The sequence below is a fragment of the Lissotriton vulgaris genome, chromosome 2_2, assembly GCF_964263255.1.
Source record: "Lissotriton vulgaris chromosome 2_2, aLisVul1.2, whole genome shotgun sequence".
NCBI classification, from domain to species: Eukaryota; Metazoa; Chordata; class Amphibia; order Caudata; family Salamandridae; genus Lissotriton; species Lissotriton vulgaris.
The window spans coordinates 103,075,222-103,098,544 of record NC_141688.1 but is presented as its reverse complement, the minus strand read 5'-3'; the positions used below and the strand labels follow the sequence as shown (position 1 = coordinate 103,098,544).

The 23,323-nt window shown below is 44.6% G+C and overlaps 1 protein-coding gene across 3 annotated transcripts in view; it reads right to left on the bottom strand.

Annotated features, from left to right (window-relative positions):
• LIPC (lipase C, hepatic type) overlaps positions 1–23,323 on the bottom strand; it is a 607,669-nt gene that overhangs the window by 213,406 nt on the left and 370,940 nt on the right. For all 3 annotated transcript variants that reach the window (XM_086959372.1, XM_086959371.1, XM_086959373.1), the window contains exon 4: positions 9,872–9,989. In XM_086959372.1, the coding sequence (XP_086815498.1) occupies positions 9,872–9,989 (118 nt within the window). The remainder of the gene's footprint in view (positions 1–9,871; positions 9,990–23,323) is intronic.

Sequence of the window (23,323 nt, the reverse complement as noted above, 5' to 3'; positions counted from 1 at the left end):
AAGCGGCAGACAGATCTAAACCTATCAGGTCCATTGGGATGTTCCTATCTGCAGTTAGCTGTAAATCACCCAATACTGCTGTGCTACATCCAGCATGAAAAATGGCCTAAGCAGTGGTCGGGATTCCACAAATGGGGATAACCGGTTAAAAAATGTGTGTGCAATCAGTTTTGCTAAAAAGGACAGCTTGGCACTGACTTCTAATTTTCCAGTCTTTTTTTATTAGTAGTAAAACCTGGGTGTTCCTTATTTCAGCAGGTACAATATCATATCTTAGAGATAAATTAATAACAGTCTGAACAGGCAGACAAGATAGTAATAAAATATCCTTATGTGTCTGGCTGGGAAAACATCAGCATCCAAGAAAACTGGAGGTTGTATACATTTTTTAATGACTTGGAAAACAACCTGTAAAACATTGGATTATTAGTTGAGGGGGTGAAAGGACCCACTCAAGTAATAAACACAATCCTTTTCAGTGTAAACTACAAAAGTCACTAAATAAACCTGTGCTTAACCCTCTGGTAGCCTGGCAGAAAAGCATTCAGGCTGGCAACATGAAAAATATTTATGCAGAACCCAAACAGTATTAAAGTGAAAACACAACCAAAACTAATTAAAAAAAATTGAATAATTTGTAATAAATAAAATAACAACTCTGTCAATAGCAGCAATAATAATATAGTAATATGGAATACATTTCTCAGATCATGTATGGTTTAGTCTGCCTATTGTTCAGTGTCAAGCTTCTTATTCAGATATGTTTACATCCAAGGCATTTTCTTGCACCAAGGTATGTTCCATCTGCTCCGCAAACATGGGGCAGCTCTTACTTTTCTTTTAAAGGTTGGTACATGGCCTTGCACTAAAAAGCAAGAAAGCCTGACTAGTTGCCACTGTACACTGGCTTCTTTTACAAAAAAAGGCACTGGTTTACAACTGCTGTATGGGTGGCTCTCACCAGGTTCTGTCACTCAGAATCCCTTGCAAACCTCAAACTTTGTCAAAGAAACACATTTTCCGCACATTTCTGTGAAGGAAAGTTCTGTAATCTGCATGGATCCTCAAACCCCCCACCCCGAATACCCCAAAGTCTCCCGATAAAAATGGTACCTCACTTGTGTGTGTAGGCCTAGTGCCCGCAACAGGAAAAGGCTCAAAACGCAACATGGACACATCACATTTTTCAAGTTAAAACTGACCCTTTTTTTGCAATGTGCCTAGCTGGGGTTTTTGATCCCTAGCTCAGCGGGCACCTAGCGAAACCTAGTAAACCTATACAGTTTTGAAAAATAGACACCCAGGGAATTCAATGATGGTTTGACTTGTGTGTCTCTCAATAGGTTCTGTTACCCAGACTCCCTTACAAACCTCAAACTTTGTAAAAAAAAACATTTTCCTCAGTGTCCCAAATAAAATGATACCTCACTTGCAAGGGTGGGCCAAGGTCCTGCGTATGGGAAGGGCCTAAAACAAATGGATTGAGGGGATAGCACAGCGAACTCTAATCGCTATATTTTTTTTAAAATACATTTTTAGGTTATTCTGCATTGTACACCCACACAAGTGAGGTATCATTGTTATCTGGATACCAAGGGCAATGCTATGAGGTAGGAAATTTGTGCCGGCGTGGTGATGTCATACAGAAATGTGAGGAAAATATGATTTTTTCACCTAAATTTGAGGTTTGCAGGGGGTTCTCGGTAGGAAAACTTTGGGGGACTGATGCAAGCCACACTTCTCTGGTCTCCCCCAAGTGTCTAGTTTTCAGAACTGTGTGTATTTGGTAGGTTTCTCTTGATGGCCGCTGAGCCCGGGACCAAAAATGCAGGTTCCCCCCTTGAAAAACAAGGTCATTTTGTAATTGGTAATGTTGATGTCTCCACAATACGTTTTACGTCACGGGTACTTGGCCCACCCACATAAGTGAGATACCATTTTTATCATGAGATCTGGGGAAACACTGGATGGTAGGAAATTTGTGTCAGTCCAGTGGTCCTACAACTTTACTACACAGAGATGTGAGAAAATGTTTATGTTGTTCAGCTAAATTTGAGGTTTACAGGGGATTCTGGGTAGAAAAATGTTAAGAGATCCACACAAGCCACAACTCCCTGGACTCCCCTAGGTGTCTAGTTTTTTAAATTTCTGGGTTTGGTAGGTTTCCCTAGATGGCTGCTGAGCCCGCAACCAAAAACGTAGGCGACTCCCTGGCAAAACCAGGTAGTTTTGTGATCTATAATTTTGAAAACTCTGCAATGTATTTTGGGCCATTTCCTGTCGTGGGCACTAGGCCTAACCACACAAGTGAGGTACCATTTTTATTGGGAGACCTGGGGGAACGCTGGGTGGTAGGAAATCTGTCTTCTAATCAGAGGTGGGGGAGGTGGATTCTGGATCCATTCACTTTCCAAAATAGCATGAGATCATCAAAGGGGAATGGACCACTTGTCCTGCACAATCCTTGGGTATACAGGAAACGAGGATGTCCCAATTGAAAAAAGGCCCTCATGTACGTGATGGGTATGATGGTATCTGAAGCGGTATATGTTGGTTCTCCGCTTATGAATCACGTCACTGCATAATCATTGGGTCTGATTTCGTTTTATGCAGCCTCCACCAGGAGGTTATTACCCAAGTTTGACACAATAGTGAGCCAGTGATAAAAAAGGGGAAAGTTAAAAAGATCTCAACCTAAGTATTACAGACTTTATTAAGGCTTGGTTGTCGGTCTAGATGGCTCTTCAGGAGTGCTTCAACATGGACTGAGTTACGGGTACAGGATGCACTCTGAGCGGTCGTAATTAAAAAGGGGGGAAAAAGGGGAATCTACAAAACGGTCGACATGTTTCTGCCTTGATCTGCCTTGGTATAGGGCTTACGGGCATTCATCAGGAGCAGTGGTTGGGAAACGTGAAGGTTTTAAACAAAAAAGTGCTCAAATGTGAACGGAAAAAGGTATTAACCTGTTTCTTCAGATTGGAGGTCTTATGGTACCTGTGGAGAGTAAACACAAGGTTTCGACATACATACAGGGTCGGGGGGAAGGGACAATCACACCAAGCAGAACGTTGCTGCTGATACTTTTATATCACTCACGGTGATGTAAACAACTAAAAAATGGCAATACTTTAAAACATCATTTTACTACTATAATCTCCAAATATTTAGCATGCTAGTTCGACTGTCGAACTAGCACGCTAAATACCCGCTGCATGAGCATGGAGAGAAAAAGAGAGAGTTGACATTGCCATGTTTGCTAACCGGTTTTTAAAGTATTGCCATTTTTTAGTTGTTTACATCACCGTGAGTGATATAAAAGTATCAGCAGCAACGTTCTGCTTGGTGTGATTGTCCCTTCCCCCCGACCCTGTATGTATGTCAAAACCTTGTGTTTACTCTCCACAGGTACCATAAGACCTCCAATCTGAAGAAACAGGTTAATACCTTTTTCCGTTCACATTTGAGCACTTTTTTGTTTAAAACCTTCACGTTTCCCAACCACTAGTCCTGATGAATGCCCGTAAGCCCTATACCAAGGCAGATCAAGGCAGAAACATGTCGACCGTTTTGTAGATTCCCCTTTTTCCCCCCTTTTTAATTACGACCGCTCAGAGTGCATCCTGTACCCGTAACTCAGTCCATGTTGAAGCACTCCTGAAGAGCCATCTAGACCTACAACCAAGCCTTAATAAAGTCTGTAATACTTAGGTTGAGATCTTTTTAACTTTCCCCTTTTTTATCACTGGCTCACTACTGTGTCAAACTTGGGTAATAACCTCCTGGTGGAGGCTGCATAAAACGAAATCAGACCCAATGATTATGCAGTGACGTGATTCATAAGCGGAGAACCAACATATACCGCTTCAGATACCATCATACCCATCACGTACATGAGGGCCTTTTTTCAATTGGGACATCCTCGTTTCCTGTATACCCAAGGATTGTGCAGGACAAGTGGTCCATTCCCCTTTGATGATCTCATGCTAGGTAGGAAATCTGTGGCAGCCCGGTGATCCCACAACTAAGGAGACATAACAACAATCACTAAAAACAAAATAGAATAGATCTAAATAAAAGCACAATATTATGTAAAACTAAAATTATTTTACCTTAAATAAATAACGAAAGCACTAAAGAGCATTTACAAAAAATAGAGTAAATAAATCATAGTAATCAATCAATCAATCAATCAATCAATCAATCAATCAATCAAATTAAACATAAAAACAGTCATGAAATGAAAAAGCTTTTTCAATTAATCCCTATGAAAAAAGACTAAGGAGAGCACCACCAAGAATAGAGGGTCTAGACATGAACAGAGAACAGTTGAATGTATTGTATGCTTAAGATTATACTTATATTGTCTCTTTTTCCCTGAAAGAGGCTTTAGCAGCTTTAGATGGTATGAAATCTGGGAAAGCCCCAGGACTGGATAAGATTCCCAGAGGATCTCTATTGGTCAGAACCAGTTATTTGGGGCTTCATACTGAATGCTTATCAAATCGCCAGGGGAGCAGAGTTACTGGCATCCTGGAGAGGAGCAGAAATTATTCTGCAGAAATTATCCTGGTCTATACAAACGGGGATAGGGATAACTCAGCTGACTACAGGCCAATTAACCTGGTAGATAATGCCCAGAAAATATTTAGTAGACATTTATTGATTAAAATCCAAACATGGATGAAGGAAAAAATAGTGCTATCTCTTCTTGAGGTAGGCTTCTGGTCATACATGAGTGATATTTATCAGGTGTTTTGCTTTATTTTGAATCTTTGGAAGACCATTAACATAAATGGGGCCCCCTGTATGTAGAGTTTGTGGACCTAAGAGCAGCCTTGATACCTCGGGCAATACTATGGGCTGCACTTAGAGATATTGGGATGCCAGCTAACCTGCTCACTCTAGTAATTCGTCTGCATAATTGTCATTGTAATTGTATTTATATAGCACTTACTACCCCTGAGAAGACGGTGGTGAAGCAATTTTCAGTGAGTAGCACACTACATCAGAACCCAAAGAATTAGTGGTGTATTAGTATAAGGAAATCTAAGTTGTTAATTTGAGCAGTGGACATGTGAGTCTAATAGTTTGATTGAATAGGATAAAGGAGGGATAGAAGAGGGAAGATTCCAGATAGTGTTATTCGTGAGATCATATTACTTATATGAGATTTGGGATGAGTCATAGGTGGTATAGGGGAAGGAAGAGTGTTATTTGGAGATTATAGTAGTAAAATTATGTTTGGGGTTTGTTAAAGAGGGATAGAGGAAGGAAGAGTTTAAAAGGTTTATATGGGAAATCATATTAGTAGACTGAGGTTTGGGGTGAGTCAAGGAGGAAAGGAATACCGCAGGGGAAGAGTCATGAAAGGATCTTAGAAAGATCAAAGTAGTAGAATGAGGTTTAGGATGAGTCAGAGAGTGGAGGTAGAGGATATATTGAGAACGGTGTAAGATGAGACATAGAGTAGTGCATTGGAGGGAGTTTAAGATTTGTTTATTTTTCTTTCTTTCTTTCTTTCTTTCTTTCTTTCTTTCTTTCTTTCTTTCTTTCTTTCTTTCTTTCTTTCTTTCTTTCTTTCTTTCTTTCTTTCTTTCTTTCTTTTTCCTTCCTTCTTTCTTTCCTTCTTCCTTTCCATCTTTCTTTCTTTCTTCAGTAGGAGTAAAGTAATAAAATAGATAGATACATAACTAGATAGGGTATACATGTATAAAGGAAAATAATAAATAGATCATTTTGCACAAGTGAGATGGCGGAGGGAGGGTGAACTGACGGACCATATTAGTGTTGAAAGAGGGGTCCGTCAGGAATGTGTACTCGTCCCAACTCTGTTTACAATTTATATTTATGGAATGATTGACACATTGGACGATCAGTGGATTCCTGCCCTACTGTTTGCAGATGACACATTATTGAACTCAAAATTTCCTATGGGGCTGTAGAACTTAATCAATAGAATCTCTATTGCCTGGAACAGTATAGCTTGAAAATCAATGTTTCTAAATGTATTGCTTTTCATCCATGTAAGACTTTCAGAGGGAAGGTAAAGTTGGGGTCGTTGTACTTGGAGCAAGTTAGGAACTTTCGAGGTTGGACCACCGCAGGACCGCTGAAACTGACAGGGCTGTGTGATCCTGGGGCAGTGATGCAGTGGTAAGAGTAAGTAAAATGATGGTGGTGCTGCTGTGGGACTGCCTAGCATAGTTTCCTCACCTCCCTACTTTTCATGATGGTGAGCCCGCCATGAAAAGCTTGGTGGTGAGGAAACTCAGGGAGCCCTTACAGGGCCCCCTGGGGGCTCTGTGATTGGGGGTGCATGCAGAGAGGGACATGTTGTGCCCATTGTGTTTTTATTTATTTATTTATTTATTATTGCTATTTATTAAGCGCGAATGAATTCCCATAGGCGTCTCAGCGCTAAAAACTAACTACATGAGTCTCAGTAAATGCTGGTTTGATATTATTGGTTGAAGAGCCAAGTCTTTAGCTGTTTGCGAAAAAGCAAAAGCGTGGGACTTGTCCTTATTGACTGTGGCAAAGTATTCCATAACTTGGGAGCAGAAACGATCCCCCCAGAAAACTGTTTTTGTCCGGGGCACCACTAGTTGATTCAAGGTGGAGGAACGGAGTTGTCTGAAAGGGATATAAGGAATCAATTGATCCTTAAGAAACTGCGGTCCCTGCTTGTAGAGTGCTTTATAAACTATACAAAGCGTCTTGAACTTAATCAGATTACGGATTGTCAGCCAGTGATAGTCTCTGAGATGGATTTAAATTTAGGTGTTCTTGAAAGGAGTACGGTTTAGGAAGGGTTCCGAAGGATGCGGACCACCAGACTGAAGACCAGCCTGGTGAGAGTGGTCCAAAGATGACTACCTCAGTTTAGTTTAAGACAATTGGAGGCCATCCACTCTCCAAATGCTAACATAGCTCCTTGAAAACGAATTGCCACCTTGTCTCCATCACTGTTTATTGCCAGAACCAGCTGCGTATCATCTGCGTAGGAGGTTAGGCTCAACCCATAGGCTTTGATGACTTTCGCCAGGTCGGACACATAGATATATATTTTTGCACCCCCAGTTCCTGTACGGGAAAAAATGCACAACATGGTGCATTTCTTCCCATGTAGTAATGTGCTGCGACAGTCCCACAGTGAAGCCAATCTAAGGCCCCCCTTTGAGCCTTAGACAGCAATGCCATGGGAATGCCGCAGCACCATCCTCCCAACCTGGATTTCAGTTGGAATCCGGCAGGCAGTCTCACTACGGGTTTGGCAATCGTCCCGCAGAGTGCTGGCATGGCGCTCTGTGGGAGGACCGTCAAATTCGTAATTAGGCCCTTAATCTTTTTGGACATTCAAGGGACAAGACCATGTGTATGTTACATCTTTTTGTGGCTGTAGGCCAGACTCACACCTTGGAAAAGCTTAGAAAAGGCAGGCATTCATGTGAAATACACCAGGTATAGCAGTGTGAGGTGCACTGTGGATGGACAGACACAGTTATGAGATGGCTTGATACTGAAGCATGCCAGCGTCCTTAAAAATTATTTTTCCTAATTAATTAGTCAGTAGGTATTTCCTACACAGAATGATTCCATAATATATTTGCCTGAATCAGATTTAGAAAGATGGGTCAAATATGGTGAGTAGGGTACTCTAGGTGTAAGTATTATATCATTTGAGAGAACGCATCCTTTGTGTAGTTTTACAAAATTCCTTTTACGTCTCCTTATATGCAGAGCCAATGGAATTATGCATAAGGAGAGTGCCAAATTATATAGTGTTGTGTCTCTACAGATGGACAGGAGGCAGGTAAGCATCTCTATTACTTTATTCTTTACAGATAGGTATACCCGTGCCCACGCACATCTACCCACGTCGATCGTCCAGGTCTGAATGCCCCTTCCCCACGCCCCTGACCGGATGTGGTGTCCGGTTCATTCAGTGTCCACTTTGTGACCTGCAGTCAGGTCACAACATATAGCAGATGTGGCAAGAAAAGGCAAGTTATGTGCATATTGTGATAGTACTACTTCATTAGTCATCATTTTTATCAATGTTCCCACTGTCCGGACAAAGGTTTCACCCAATTCAGTTGATTTAACAGTCAAATACAGCAATAAGTAACAGATAGGTGACCAGTCCAACTTTGTGAAAGGTCTTTTGCTGCATAGCAACATGTATTGCTGCATTTTAATAACTTTTAAACCATTTGAGCTTGAAACTGTTTTTTTTAAATCTGCAGATTATGTAGCATATGATGGATTATGTGGCAAATCCACAATTATGCAGAAAGTGCTGCAGCTGCAAAAATGCAGAATTTCAGTGGCCCTGCTTATTTGCAGTGGATCTTTTTTATATATAACATTCTCGTTGTATGCCTTTATGAATCAGATAAAGCGCACCTTACATTGAGAAAAATGGAATAAATGGAAAAAGCAATCTATGGCAAAGTCATAAAAGATCAGGGGCCAGATTTATTACCATATTTCATTGCCCGTGAATGGTGTCGTAAGCACGACACAATAATAACGTCAAATTTACCATGCACTGCATAGCCACCTGCGTTGCTTTGTAAATTTGGAGTGACACAAGGCAGTGCAAGTCTCTGTCTTGCGTTACTCTGCCCTGGGAAGGCATTCCATGGGTGGAGCGTGGGTGTTCCCACACATCCACCCATGGCTTATGACGCATTCCCAGATTTACCAACAATGGTAAACCTGGAAATGTGTCAAAATGCTGCACCTTCCCAGAGGAGGCACAACGAGGACTGACGTCATTATTTTTCCTCCTTGTTTCCTCACTCTGCAGCACACTAAGAAAGAGGAAAAAAGCCTCAAAGGACTGTTTTTGTGCAGGAAGGGACATTTGTTGCACTAAAACAATCCTGCCTGAAATGCAGAGACCCTAGCACCATGGTGCGCCAGTGCAGGCAGAGAGCAGATAAGTGGTACATATGGCACATTCCTACCCTCTCCCTTTTACGTAGCATAGAAAGTTGCTGTTGTGTTGCATGAAAGAATGATAAATCTGGGCCCATTTATATAGGACTAGCAGCCTGCCCCAGTGTTGCCTGGGGCAGAAGGGGGCTGGGGGCAGCATTTCAGGCTTGCGTGCACTGCCGCCCCGGCCCCCGCCCGCCACGACATTTCCACTCCTCCCCGCGCTTCACTCAACCGCACACGTTCCGCCTTGTGTGCACTCCCGCCCCGGCCCCCGCCCTCCACGACATTTCCACTCCTCCCCGCGCTTCACTCAACCGCACACGTTCTGCCTCCTCCCAGCGCTCCCGCGCTTCACCTACCTCAGCCCCACTTCACCGCTCCTCGTTCCTCCTCCTCACATCAGCCCGACTTCACCACTCCTCGTTCCGCCTCCTCCCATCAGCCCGACTTCCCCGCTCCTCGTTCCACCTCCTCCCATCGCTTCTCTGAGCCGCACACGTTCCGCTCCTCCCTGCGTTTCATGTATCGCAGCCCGACTTCACCGCTGCTGTCCACCGATCCCCCCCGCGCTAGATGATGTCAGCACGCACGTCCACGTTGTTAGCGCACATGGCTGGCGCTACTTCTTAGGGACTACTTTTTTATTGTTTATTTTTTAAATAACGTTTATTTTTATATTTTTTATAGCCCATGTCCATCTGCAGGACCCCCCCCTTTCCAACGCTCTATTGGGTGTTGCGATTGGTGGTGTACTTTTCGAGTTTACCTGGCTCAAAGGACACAGTTCTCTCTTTATAATAGTAGTATAGATGATGGTTGAAGAGAAGACAAGATAGCCACAGAGATCTTATTCCTCACTGCAATCTTGTGGTTATATGAATTGACTTATCATTCATTATATGCAACAGTCTTTAAACATTACCTGTTATTCTTCCTAATTTGGCGGAACCGCTTACGTAGCTGCCAGCAAATCCTGAAACATGAGCTCCAAGGCTGTATCCAATCAGATGAACGTTACTCCGCTGATATTTGCTGGATAACTGGAAAAAAAGGGAAACATACAGTTTCACAAGGGATAGATGAGGGCCCCGCATTTCACCAGGACAGGACAAGACATGTTTTTCGGGCCACCAATTGTTTCAACTTTGAATTTTATTACCATTTTTCAGTAGTGACAGTTGCAGATAAGCGCGGAGGGGCGGGAGGAATGTCGAAAGACAATGGATTACATAATAGTGGTATAGAAGGAGTTGTGCGACAGTGACGATATTGATGCTTACGGCACAAGATAGCAAGAATGCTGAATGAGCAATAAAGAAACTTGGTTGTGATTACTCGTAATTTAGGAATTATTTACACGCAAGTGTTATTCAACAGTTTACCTAGTGATACGAAGATTGACACATGTTTACATAGTTACATAGTGAGAACATATACAGAGTTCAGTGGCAGTGATCATAGAGGTGAAACATATTGTTGACCTTCTACGTGATGTTTAGAAGTTGGAATCCTTGCAACCTGTTCTGCTGAGAAGTTAATTAAATACATCTTTGAATCAGTAAAGTAGAGTCATCCATAGGACATCCATAGGATTACAAACACATATTTTACACTTTTCAGAGGAAATCTTCCATTAGGATTCTGAACTCCTGTATTGCATTTGTTAGTTTTCGCCAGCAGTCTGCCGTTAGGATTATGATCATATTTTTCTATTTTGTTAGTTTTCCCAAGTATTATTCAATTAGGTCTACAAACTCTATATACATGTGTATATGTCCACAAAGAATCGTCCATTTGGTTTAGAAATAAACAGTAATTGCATTATTTCCACAAGAGGATATAGTTGAATCATGTTTTGCATATACCATTATTCATAGAACAATTATAGTATTAGGTTTTCAATGAAAAGCTACAAAGTATCATCACAGTGATATTTAAGGCAGTTGTCTTGAGCAAACATCAGATAGTCATTCAGAGTGTTGTTCACAATTCTCATATTGTGAGAAATTAGGTTGTTGGTTGCGGAGGGTGGGAGCCCTTCTCAAACAACAGCCTTGCCAATTGTGAACTGCAAAAAGTCACTAAGTTAACCTGTGCTTAACCTTCTTGTAGCTTGCCACAAAACCAATCAGGCTTAACATGGAGACAATGTGTAAAGTATTTATGCAGCACTTGTCAGCAATAAAGTCACAATACAAGAAAAGTCCAACACCAATTTAAAAAACTAGAGTGAAATCTAATAAATTATTTGACACCAAAATGAAAAAAATTTAATCAGTAGAACCGGAGTTATGAACGTTTCAATTTTAGGGAGAAAAATATCACCTAAAAGATCACAGCGCCGACCATGGACATATAGTGGTGCAAGACTGGGATAAAGTGGAAAGCTATGGCTTACCATGATGAAGCACGGTTCAGTTCTACAGAGTAGATTGGGTCTCTGCTTACCTTTGAACTCAGAAGAATCTTTTTGGAAAAATGTCTGAGAAGGTAAAGTTCAGCAGGGCAAGGCAGCCGGTGGTGTCAGAAAGGAGGCTTAGTTGTAAGGAAGACTCTAGACGAAGTTGTAGTGAAGATTTCTACATTCAGACTTAGTCTCTTTTATGGGAGTCAAAAACTTCCAGCATGATGGGTCTGTAGCTGGTGAGGGCTCCACGAGCCATTGAACAGGATTAGCTGCTAAAGAGAACATAGCAGGAGATACCTCGAATTCAGGCTGAATGGTGAGCAATTAAGTCCTGGTCTCCTTTGGGTTCTCAGGACACTTTTTGGCAGAACATGTTTGTAAGTCCCAAGTTTTGGATTTTTGGATTTGGACTATCTGGGCGCCTTTAGCACCACTTCCAAGGGTCCAGGAGTGGAGAGATGCACCACTTGCAGGGTCAGGAATCACTGGGGATTAGTCCAGGTGTTGGTTAAAAATGTATGGAGCCTTTTCAGTTCCTGAGGCTCTGATCAGGAGGCCAACTAACTAGCCCTTGGAGTGACTCAGGAAGTCCTGGGTTGAAACAAAAAAGCAGGTCTCAAGTAGAAGTTCAGTAACCCCATGGACACAAGCCAGGATTCAGGCAACAGGGCAGTCTTTTTAGTGCAGCAGAGATGCCCACTTGGGTACACAGCAGACCGCAGGGCAGTCAGCTTGACAATCCTGTACATGTCCAGATATGATCTGAAGAATGTGAATGTGTCTGAGGGTCCTGATTTTATAACTGGTGCCAGCTTTCAAGTGGAAGAAACTTCTGGAGTCCCGCCCCCCACACAGACATGTCTGGAATTACCTGCCTCCCTGCCCTGGTCCCAGGATGTCTGGGGGCAAAAACGCTAGTTTGAAGTTCTTTGTGCGAAGGATGAACAAGTGGCTTTTATGTGCAAGTGGGGCTGTGTACAGCTCTGCCCTTTCATCCTTCCAGGATGGCTCATCCTGCCAATACCTAGTCCCCCTTTTGTGTGGCTGTCTGGGAGTAATACGTTAAGGTCAACTGCCAACACCACCTAGTCATGTAACACAGGAATCAGGCTACAGTCACCAAATTGTTAGGGCAAGAAAATTCCACCTTCATAAAAGTGGCATTTTCAGAATTGGCACTTAAAATTCAACTTTATCATTAAAGAGAATTTTTAAATTACAATTCCTTAGACACCAAACATGAAATTTGTACGTGCTCCCGAACAGAAGTCATTACTTGAAATGTAAAAAGGTATCTCAATGTTATCCTATGGGAGGAGTAAACTTCACAAAAGTGAAAAATGAATTTGTGAGTTTTTCACTACCAGGACATGTAAAACGTAAAAGTATTTGCCCAACCTTTTAAATACAATGCACCCTGACCTAGGGGGTACCCTAGGGGTGATGTATGTGTATTAAAAAGGGAGAATTAGGCTTGGCAAAAAAGTTTATTTCACCAAGTCGAATTGGGATTTTAAAACTGCACATATACTGCAATGAAAGACCAGAGACATGTTTAAATAGGCCTGGGCAGGAAACTCTGCTCCACTGGTGGAGTTCACAGAGTTCAGGAAAAAAACTCCACCTACCACCAGCAGAAAAGAGTGACCAACCCATGCCTCTCTGCTCACCCCCATAATTTCCGTGCTTTCTATTATAGATCTTTGCCTTTGATTTCATTCATTAATTTCATGATTTGCATGTCAATTTGTGGGATCGGCTTCTTTTGGTTTTAAATATATTCACATTTTGTTGTGCTTCTTTTTGCAGCTGGAACAGAAGCGTGGAGGGGGAGGTGTGCATTGTGCAGCATGAACCAGAGTAGTGAGATATTTGAGTTTGTCTCTGTGATATCGATACATCTGGAGCCAACCGAACGGCCAAACATATTGTGAGATGAACAAGTAATGTGTAAGGTCAGGTAGCATTGGAGCATTGTTGGTCCCTCAGCTAGTGTTTGTGCATTGGTCAGAATTCTGAAGCGTTTATTGGCTGGGGAGTCGGCACGTGCCTTTGAGGAGTACAAGCACTGTCTGAGAGCAAATTAAGTTTAATGTTGGTGTGAGACGTGTGCGTGAGACCTGTGCTGCCTCCGCTAGCCCGCTACTGGGCGATATGAATTCAAGCAGCTGCTACTAGCCCAAAGAGGACAGGGCAGGAGCTAGTCTGCAAACCTCGGAACATATAATGGCTTACAGCAAGGTTCACCTGCCCACGCCTGCAACGGGTCGTAAACCGAGCACCCGGACCCTACAGAGGAATAGGGCCAAGAATTACATACACAAATGTGCAAAAAGACTGCACTGCTCACCTAGGTAAAAAGAATGGGGCAGGGTAACCTTTATGCATTTATAGATTGGACAGTAGGAGCAGCAGTGTAGGGTCCAGGCAAAGGGTAACCGCTCATACACCATGCTGGTAATGCTCACAGTCAAGCCCCAAGTTGGAGAGTTTTATTTCTGGCCTCAGAGCTTCTTCATATTATCAGCCATTCGAAATGACTGCCTTAGTAATGATGAGATGAAGATAAACATCAGTGCACAAAAAAGGTGTGTGTGTATGTTTATGTGGTTTGAGTACGAATCTAAATAATGCAAAAGTGCCTTCACACACAACCAGCACCTGCCCCCCACCATCCCTTTCCCCATAAGACTTCTCAGATTAATTGTGGGTACAGCTGACTCGCAAACTTCTATCAATTGCTTTCTCTTTTGTCCTCCCTTTTCCTACACACTACTGCTTAAACCTTGCTCTGGCATATGAAACTCAATTTGTTTTAGAACAAACAGTTAAGCTGATGCATAGCGGCGCAGAGTGACAGATCCAACAATGAGAGTGCAGGATTGTGGGGCTGCGTATTTGGCAGCGGTCTCTCTCCATGGAGATAGCAGTGTGTTAGGACGGAGTTCATTGTGGTGTTTCCACTTCTCCACCTCAGGCAGCCTGTCTCCTTCACTTCCGCCACCTTTCGCCCCCTCTTGCAGCCTGCCTCCACCTTCACCTACAGGCAACATCTTCCATCCTTAACAGCCTGCCTCATCGACCAACTGCAAATTGCCTCCTCCACCCCTGGCTCCAATCTCTCTCAGCTCCAGTGGTCTATCTCTCTCCTCAGTTCTACCAGCTTCCTCAGCTTTGCTCCCGGGCCCTGTAGCCTGAATTCTTGTCCTCCAGTTTCTGCTAACCACATTCTCCATCAACTATGGCCTGTCCATGGGTGAGTGTCTGAAAAGTTTCAGCTCTCCGTCCATCTCCTCATGTTTGCATTGTTCGCACTAAGTTGGCATATTATGCCCAAACGTGGGTCCCTTGCTCACTTTGCCACTGGATTCAAGCTTGCCTGGCTGATGAGGAGTGTTACTACGAAACTGGTCCCAGGATGCTTGTTTCCGGTCCAGGGAAGACCTGGCTTGGCAGTTCAGTCTGGACTGTTCCCATGAGGTACAGGGTCAAGACTGATTTGCATATTGCTGGGTATGAACTGGAGTGGTGAAGTGGGCTAAAGAATGATGGATTCAACCCAGATATGTGACTAGGGGTGAGTGTCTGAAAAGTTTCGGCGCTCCGTCCATCATATCCTTGTGTTTGCACTCCTCACAGACTGCCCCTGGGTGGCGAAATGAGCTAAAGAATGATGATAGATTCAACCCAGATCCGTGACAAGGGTAAGTGTCTGAAAGGTTACAGTGCTTCATCCATCATCTCCTTGTGTTTGCATTCTTCGCCCTAAGTTGGCAGGGTGTGCCTAGACGTGGGTCCCTTGTTCATTTTGCCACTGGATTCAAGCTAGCATGGCTGATGAGGATCGTTACTCCGAAACCGGTCCCAGGATGCTTGTTTCCGGTCCAGGGAAGAACTGGCTTGGCAGTTCAGTCTGGACTGTTCCCATGAGGTACAGGGTCAAGACTAATTTGCATATTGCTGGGTATGAACTGGAGTGGTGAAGTGAGCTAAAGAATGATGGATGATTCAACCCAGATATGTGACTAGGGGTGAGTGTCTGAAAAGTTTTGGCGCTCCGTCCATCATCTCCTTGTGTTTGCACTCCTCACAGACTGCCATTTGGCTCGAGCAGCCTCTCGACTCGTGCAGTCATTCTGCCTAGTCATAAAGCCCTCCCACTCTGACTCTTGGCACAGGTGCATCTATCCCCAGTAGCATCCCCAGTCCCACTGAGTGTGAGGCGCTTTCTCTGACCAGGACGTGGGGCTCCCTCCTCTTCATGGCACTGAGCTGTGGTGAAGCTATTTGAAATCCAGTCACAGAACGTGAAAGCGCTGAGCTCTATCTCGAAGCAGGGGAATGGAGCCCGCCCTTCTTAGGCGGAGACCAGTACGATGTTGGAATTCAATTTGCGGAATGTCTGTAAAGGTGGGAGAGAGAGAGAGGGGGTCGGGACCTCTTTCAATTGGCTATATGGTTTGTTTATCCATCTCCTCCCATACACAAATACTACCCACACTCGCTCTCTCCTCTGAACCCACAAGATAGTTTGGTGTGTCGCCCCATCTGCAGCATGTACACTTGTACAACCTGCAGTTTACCCTTCAAATCCATACAGCGCAGACTCAAGTTTTTTAGATCGAACCTTGCAGCAGCGCGCATGCTCTCCTCGCTTTGCGAGGCATGTTGTAGTAGGGTATGCTGTGGAAGCCTCGTCCACTCTCCACCCATATTTGTCATTGGCTTTGTGCCATTGTCCTTCTTCAATGCTGGCTTCTGATTGGTAAATAGGCTTTTTTAGTCCCGCCTTGTCTCCATTTGTTAACACCCATAAGGACAGTACCTTTTACTGGTCATGCTACATGGGCTGCTTTATCATGGCAAAAATCACTATTTTGTTTTTATTTGCAGCACGGTCTGCTTTCACTTTAGCGAGCGTGCTTGTTTATTTAATTAATTAGCAGCGTGGGCCGCTTTCATTTTTGCTGCCGTGATTGGTTATTTAATTAATTTGCTGTTTTGTTCTGCGTGAGGGGCTTAGGCGAGGCTAGAGCCAGGCACGTCACACCAGGCTTGGTTCTCTTATGGTGAAAGGCAGACACTTTTACCTAAACAAGCATTTGCAATGCAATAGGTCTCACATTTGAGGAGTGTGGAGGAGTGTGTCTCACTGATTAAAGCGGCAGACCCTGATGCAGAGGTCTGGCCGGGACCAGGGTTCAATTCCCGACGCGGCAGGGTCCTGAGCCCAAAATGTCCACGGACTCGATAATTCTCACCTCGGTGCCTATTCTAATCATGGGGTCCCACGCTACTACTCTGGGCAATAGCTTGCTTAATCTCCACTACGGCGGCCCACCCGCTGCGGGATGCCTGGCTTTCACCTTGGGGATGCCCAGTAGGGGTTATCTCACAGGGAAAAGCCAGGACGGGTTCCCATAGCAAGCGCCTTGATGCCTCTGGGTGATACGTGCGCTATATAAGTCGCAATACAATACAATACATTTAGACAAGTTTCAGCTATTGACATTGTAAATGTCTATGCCTTTTATTTGTGTTTTTGTTTTTAAAACGTAAATAAAAGGCATTGTCATTTACAATGTCAATAGCTTAAACTCACGTAAATGCGGGACCTGTTGCCTTGCAATTCCATGTTTTTATTTGAAAAGAGGATAGACTGAGTAGCACAACCTTTAAGTAATCCTGATATTTTTTCTTATTTAAAGCGAAGTGAAGCCATAGGCTTGTGGCAATGCACGCTCTTTAAAACAAATTATTCCTTTCTAATAGGACCGGGTGGCATTCCGTCAAAGGTGGAACAAGTCCAGGCTGGTACAAATATTTGGACAAACAGTAAAATCAGGGATCTTTTCCCTTCAGTAACATAAATCTAAAGCAAGCACATAAAAAAAATCCGTTAAAATATGTCACAGCGGTCTAAATCGTTTCAGAATGATTATTCGAATAAACAGGCCGACTGCTATGTTACAAACGAATCCTGACAATTATGTAGGAATTCTTTTTTGGCCAGTCCAGCATTGCAAAATGTCATCAAATGGCCAGTACTTTTTTCTAAGAAAGGGTGCAACCCTCGTGCTGAAGTAGCAGAGCACACTGGGACAGGGTGCATGGCTGTTCGACTTCTCTGTCACTGTTGGGTGCCACACTGACTGATTTCTCTTCCTATCCTCGTTTTTGTGATTGGTGTAGGACTTATGATTTTTTGCATAATGTCAGTCAATTGGCCAGTGACGTCCAGTTGTACTCTTTGAATCCGCCGGGTGCTTTGTCGTACAAAGGAGATAACAGTCACAGATTAGACTAATGCCTTTTAGTGCTGGAGTCTGCATCACCACATTGAAATGTGTTAGTCACACATAATTACTAGCTCTTTTATGAGGGTTGAGGTGTTACATCTCTGTTGGATTACATGAACAGCAGCCAGTGCAGTTGCTGTGCTGCCTCAGGCAGATAAAATGAGCCTGGCCCAGGTCGAGATGAGGTAACTGTTGCTATGGAAATTGGCCTGTATCAAACCAAGCTGTTTCTCTGTAATTAATTGTCTCAGCTTTATTCCTCCCAGCTGGTCTGTGAAGTCTATTTGTTCTTTTCCTGTGGCCAGCAAGGCGAGTTTATTACTACTAGGACTGTGCACTGAGTCGCCTCTGGCTGTCTGGGTAATTTAAGGTTGAGTGTGGGTGTTCATGACGGCGCACAATTGAGGGCTCTACAGCAGAGGATTATGACAAAGACAACTTCTCATAGTGCATTCGGAGCAGTGGGATTTTAGCTCCACCCTTACACATCACAGTAGCACAATATATATATATATACATATATAGCACACTGTATATACTGCACGTATGTTTACATGATTAATAACAATGCTTGCCAGAATACAAATGCCTCCCTCCACACTAAAGCGAAATGCTGTAAAATATGCCTTTAACATTTTCATTCCAGTGATAATTTACATTTATTTTATTTTGTAATGACCGTCATTGAGTTATAGATTTCTTAAATCAACGCAATTAACAGCATTCTCATTTGTAAATAATGCCAGAAGAAAGACTGTATGAGCAACTATGACTCACCATATGTAACGGAGCATACCTCTTCCATGGCTTCTGTGTGAGGGAAGTGTGGAATTCACATAAATGAGGAACAAGACTCGGGATGGTGAACTCCAAAGAACTGTTTATTATTAAGTAATAAACACCGTGACCTCAGCCACAGCCTCATGAACTGCCCTCGCCTCAGTGTGTCCCCGGCGCTCGCCTTGGAACGCTGGTCGCGGTGACATTCTAAGTGATGTCACCGCGAGCAGCACCATCACATGCAGAGTCGCCGGGGGAGGCAGGAAGAGGGAGATACCACACATCCCCCTTCCCTGCAGAAATAGAAAACATTAGATGAAACGATGAGCAGGAAACTGAAATAGAGGAAAAGCTTACATTAGGCAGCAATATCAATGGTTACATCATTACATATTGGTTGAAATGTCTGGGAGGCCTGATCACTCTCTTGTTGGGCCTGTGGCCTGGGAGAGGGACGCCCGACGGCCTCCTGCTGGCTAACCCGCTATCTAGTCTTGGACCACTCTCCCCCCCCCTTGCACCTTCAGGGACTTCTACTGGAGGGTGGTACTTTACAACTCTCCCTAGGTTCCATATTTTTCCTTCTTGGGTTTTGACTGCATTCTTGAAAAGTTTAGTGATTTTTGTTGGACTGCTGTACTCTGACCAGCTTGCCTTCCCTGTGGGAGCTCTGATTTTGATGTTTTCACCTACTTTGAAACCCCCTTCTCGCGTGGCCTTGCGTTGGTCATAACCTTCTTTCCTCACCCTCATGGCTTGTTCTTGTTTCCTCAGGCTGTCCTTTTCTTTGGTTCGGTCTGACCACCCCTTGTTCCATTCCATCCACCCTGGGGCAAGCTTAGTGTTGGGTGTCCTTGCGCGGAGCAATTCGAACGGGGTGACGCCCGTCGTCTGATGTGGCGTGAACCTGTATGCTTCCAGGCGCCTCCACACTTCTTCTTTCCAACTTATGCCACTGGCTTTGGCCAGCTGTATGCTCTCCTTGATGGTTTTGTTAAAGCGTTCGACCATGCCATTGGTTTCTGGGTGGTATAGTGCGCATCGCTTGTGTCTGATGCCTCTTTCTTCTAGGAAGTCCTCCATTTCTTTTGAGCATCGTTGCACTCCGTTGTCAGTGAGGATGTTGCTGGGGAGTCCCTCTCGGATAAATACCTCCTGCAAGAACCCGATGACGGTCTTTGTCGTGACTTCACTGACGAGTTTTATCTCCGGCCACCGAGAATACAGATCCATGAGCACCAGCATGTAAGGTGTCCGCAGCTCCCCAGTCATTGGGCCCACGATGTCCAACGCTAACTCGTCCCAAGGTCCTGACGGGGGCGGCCTACATACCATGGGTGGAGTCTGCTGCTTCAAAACCTTGTCACTATTGCAGCACGGGATGCATTCCCTGATTCTCCTTTCGGTTGCCAAGTCCATGTTCGGCCACCAGTAACTCTCCCTGAGCCTTTGCTTGGTTTTGGTGATACCCAAGTGCCCTTCGTGAGCTATCTCGACCAGGTTGTCTCTCACAGTAGCTGGTGGTACGAGTCTCGTTCCCCTAAACAGGCATCCGTCAACAATGGTTAGCTCGTCCTTAACAGCCTGGAAAGGCCGCAGGTCTTCATCACGTTTGTCCCCGTGCTTCCATCCATCTCTCACTCTTCTGCAAACTTCTTCCATGGTCTTGTCCTCTTCTTGTGCCTTTCTCCACGTTTCTTCACCCAACGCCTTCTGGATGGTGCAGACATTCTCAACCATGTATCCTTCTTCATCTTCATCGGTTTTGTCTCGCATTTCACCTGCTTCTACATCACTGACAAGCCTGGACAGGCAGTCAGCTGCAAGGTTTTGTGTTCCTGGGACATACTCGACATTGAATGTGTACTCCTGGAGACTGACCACCCAACGCCTTATCCTACTGGAGATGGCATCCAAACCCTTCTTGCTGAACACTTCTACCAGCGGTTTGTGGTCGGTTCGGAGGGTGAACTGCGTACCCCACAGGAAGTCTCTGAATTTGCCTACTGCCCAGGATACCGCCAATGCCTCCTTTTCAATGACTGAGTAGTTGTTCTCAGATTTTTGGAGTGACCTTGAGGCGAAAGCCACAGTCTCTTCTCCTTCCGCACCTTTCTGGGTAAGAACCGCTCCCAACCCTTTTGCACTGGCATCAGTGGTAAGGATCGTTGCCCGGCCGGGCATGTAAGACTTCAAACTAGGGGCTCCCGCAAGAGCTCTCCTTACATCCTCGAACTCGCTCTGGCATTCTTGGCTCCATTTGAACTCGCTTTCTTTCTTCAGCAACAGCCTGATGGCGTAAGTCCTGCCTGCTAAGTTTCTGATGAACTTCCCATAAAACTCCAACATCCCCATGAATGATTTGATCTCGTCTTTGTTCTTGGGGGGTGACAGATTCACAATGGTGTCCTGGAGTTCGACCTTGGGACGTATGCCTTCTGCTGTGATCTTGTGACCCAGGAAATCCAACTCGGCACAGCTAAATACACATTTGTTCTTCTTCACGGTGAGGCCCTGGGACAAAAATCTCCTCAGTACACATCTCAGTCTCTGATCATGCTCAACTTGGTTCTTAGCAAACACCAACACGTCATCCTGGTAACACACGACGCCAGGGATGCCTTTCAGGATGTTGCCCATGATTCTTTGGAAGACGGCAGCCGCCGAGACTAGGCCGAAAGGCATCCTTTTGAACTTGTAAGCACCCATGGGTGTAACAAAAGCAGTGAGTTCTTGAGACTCCTCGTGAAGTTTTATCTGGAAATAGGCCGAAGTGAGATCGAGGGTGGAAAACACCTTGGCACCCTCTAGCATGCTCATCATTTGGGTGATGTTAGGCAAGGGGTATCGGTCAACGACGACCTCTTTGTTGAGTGACCTCAAATCAATGCAGAGCCGGACTGACCCATCCTTCTTCTTCGCTGCCACGATGGGCGCCAACCATTCGGTCGCCTCCACAGGTTCGATAACTCCAGCCTTGCACAGTTTCTCCAGTTCAGTTCTGACCTCCTCCTGAATGGCTATGGGGAGTCTTCTGACTTTTGCCACAACGGGCTTGGCGTCCTTCTTCAATTTGATTTTGTGGCAGTAGTTCTTCAAACACCCAAGCTCTTCCCTAAACACCTCTTCAAATTCTCTTGTGATGTCAGCCTCACCTTCTTGTATCTCCTGTATCAAGATCTGGGGATTGCTGTTGGGATTGAGGTACACTCCTAACCCCTTTTGAGCACGCCACCCCAAAATGTTGTCCCCTACAGTGGACACATATACTTTGGACACAGTAGACCTGTTTCTGTACTCAATTTTACTCAGGAAGTACCCTTTCATGGAGATGGGGCGCCCTGCATACCCTCCTGGTCTCAGGTCTAACCTCCTCAAGGTTATCCTGCCTTTGGACACACGTGAGAACTCCTTGGCATTAATGATAGTTATTCGAGAACAAGAGTCAAACAATGCATCTAGGTCAACATTCCCAACTTTTATGGTGTCTTTGGGACTATCAACTTGTTCCTCTTCAACTTGTGCTGTAACTTCGTTACATAAGGGGTTTCTGGGACCTGGCGCCTTCAACTCTTGTACTTGCACAACAAACTCGTCGCTCACCACATTTGTTCTGTCTCTACTCTGTCTACTGGCCCCCTGCCCACTCTTGCAAAATTGCTTGAAATGGCCCTTCTTACCGCACCTGTTACATGTGAACCTGAGGGCGGGACACTCCTTGTCGTTGGCTAGGTGCCCTTGTTTCCCACACCTGTAGCAGGTACCTTTGTATGACCCTCCCGGTCTGCTTTCCTTCTGCTCCTTTCCCACTGCCTTCTGACCCTTAACTACAGACACAGTCTCACTTTCGGTCACCACCTCGCTGACATTAGTCTTGTCATCGTTCTTCTTCTCCCCTGCATCTTGCTTAATCTCCTTGACACACTGCAACATGTGCTCTACCTGCTTGGCTATGATGAGGACTTCTCTCAATGGCGGGTCATGTTTAAGCCAAAGCTCCTCACGCACTCGCTCCATCCTGCAGGTCAAAACAAACTGGTCCCTAATTCTCTCCTCGCTCGCTCCCCCAAACTTACACGTTGCAGCTAACTTCCTCAACTCAGACACAAAATCCTCTATAGATTCCCCATCCTTTTGTGCCCTCTTACCAAAATGATACCTCTCCATAATTGTGCTGGTCTTGGGGAGGTAGTGCAAGTCTAACTTCTTTAGACTAATTTCAAATTCATTAAGACCCCTTGCCTCCTGTGCCCCTAAATCCGGGAGATGGTCTAGGACTTCCTCCCCCTCTGCGCCCAAGTAATAAGCCAGTAATGCAACCTTCCTTTCTAGACCCAAGTTGGGCCCACACACAGTAGCATAATTGAGGAACACTTTTTTCCATTTTTTCCACAGGATGGTGGGGTCCCCTGGGCTGGTCAAGAAGAAGGGCGGAGGGGTCACACTTTGCATGTTAAATATACAATAGACAGAAAGAAGCTCTAACCTTCAAGTAGGCACCTACCCTTCGAGTAGCAAACTGCGTTCAGTGAGAACCTGAAATCTGAGCTGACTAAATGTGACTAGAGGGAAAAGGAATTGAACCACCAGTGGAGACACTACAAGGGAACAGAAATCCAACCACCCTTGCACACCTTCCACTTTGCCAAAATGTACACGAAGAAAGATAAAACCAGTCCCTCCAAAATTTCAATACATTTCTCTCAAGGTCACAAGATAGAGATGCTTCCTTGGTGCAGAATGTCAGGACAGTACTCAAAACAAAGTGGTCCCACTGCAGTGCTCCCAAAAGTGCGATCACAAGATGGTTTTACTCCTTCCACGCCGTCCTGACAGTAGGACCCACAGTCACTCAGGCACAAGGATGGGTTAGTCTGACAGAGAAACG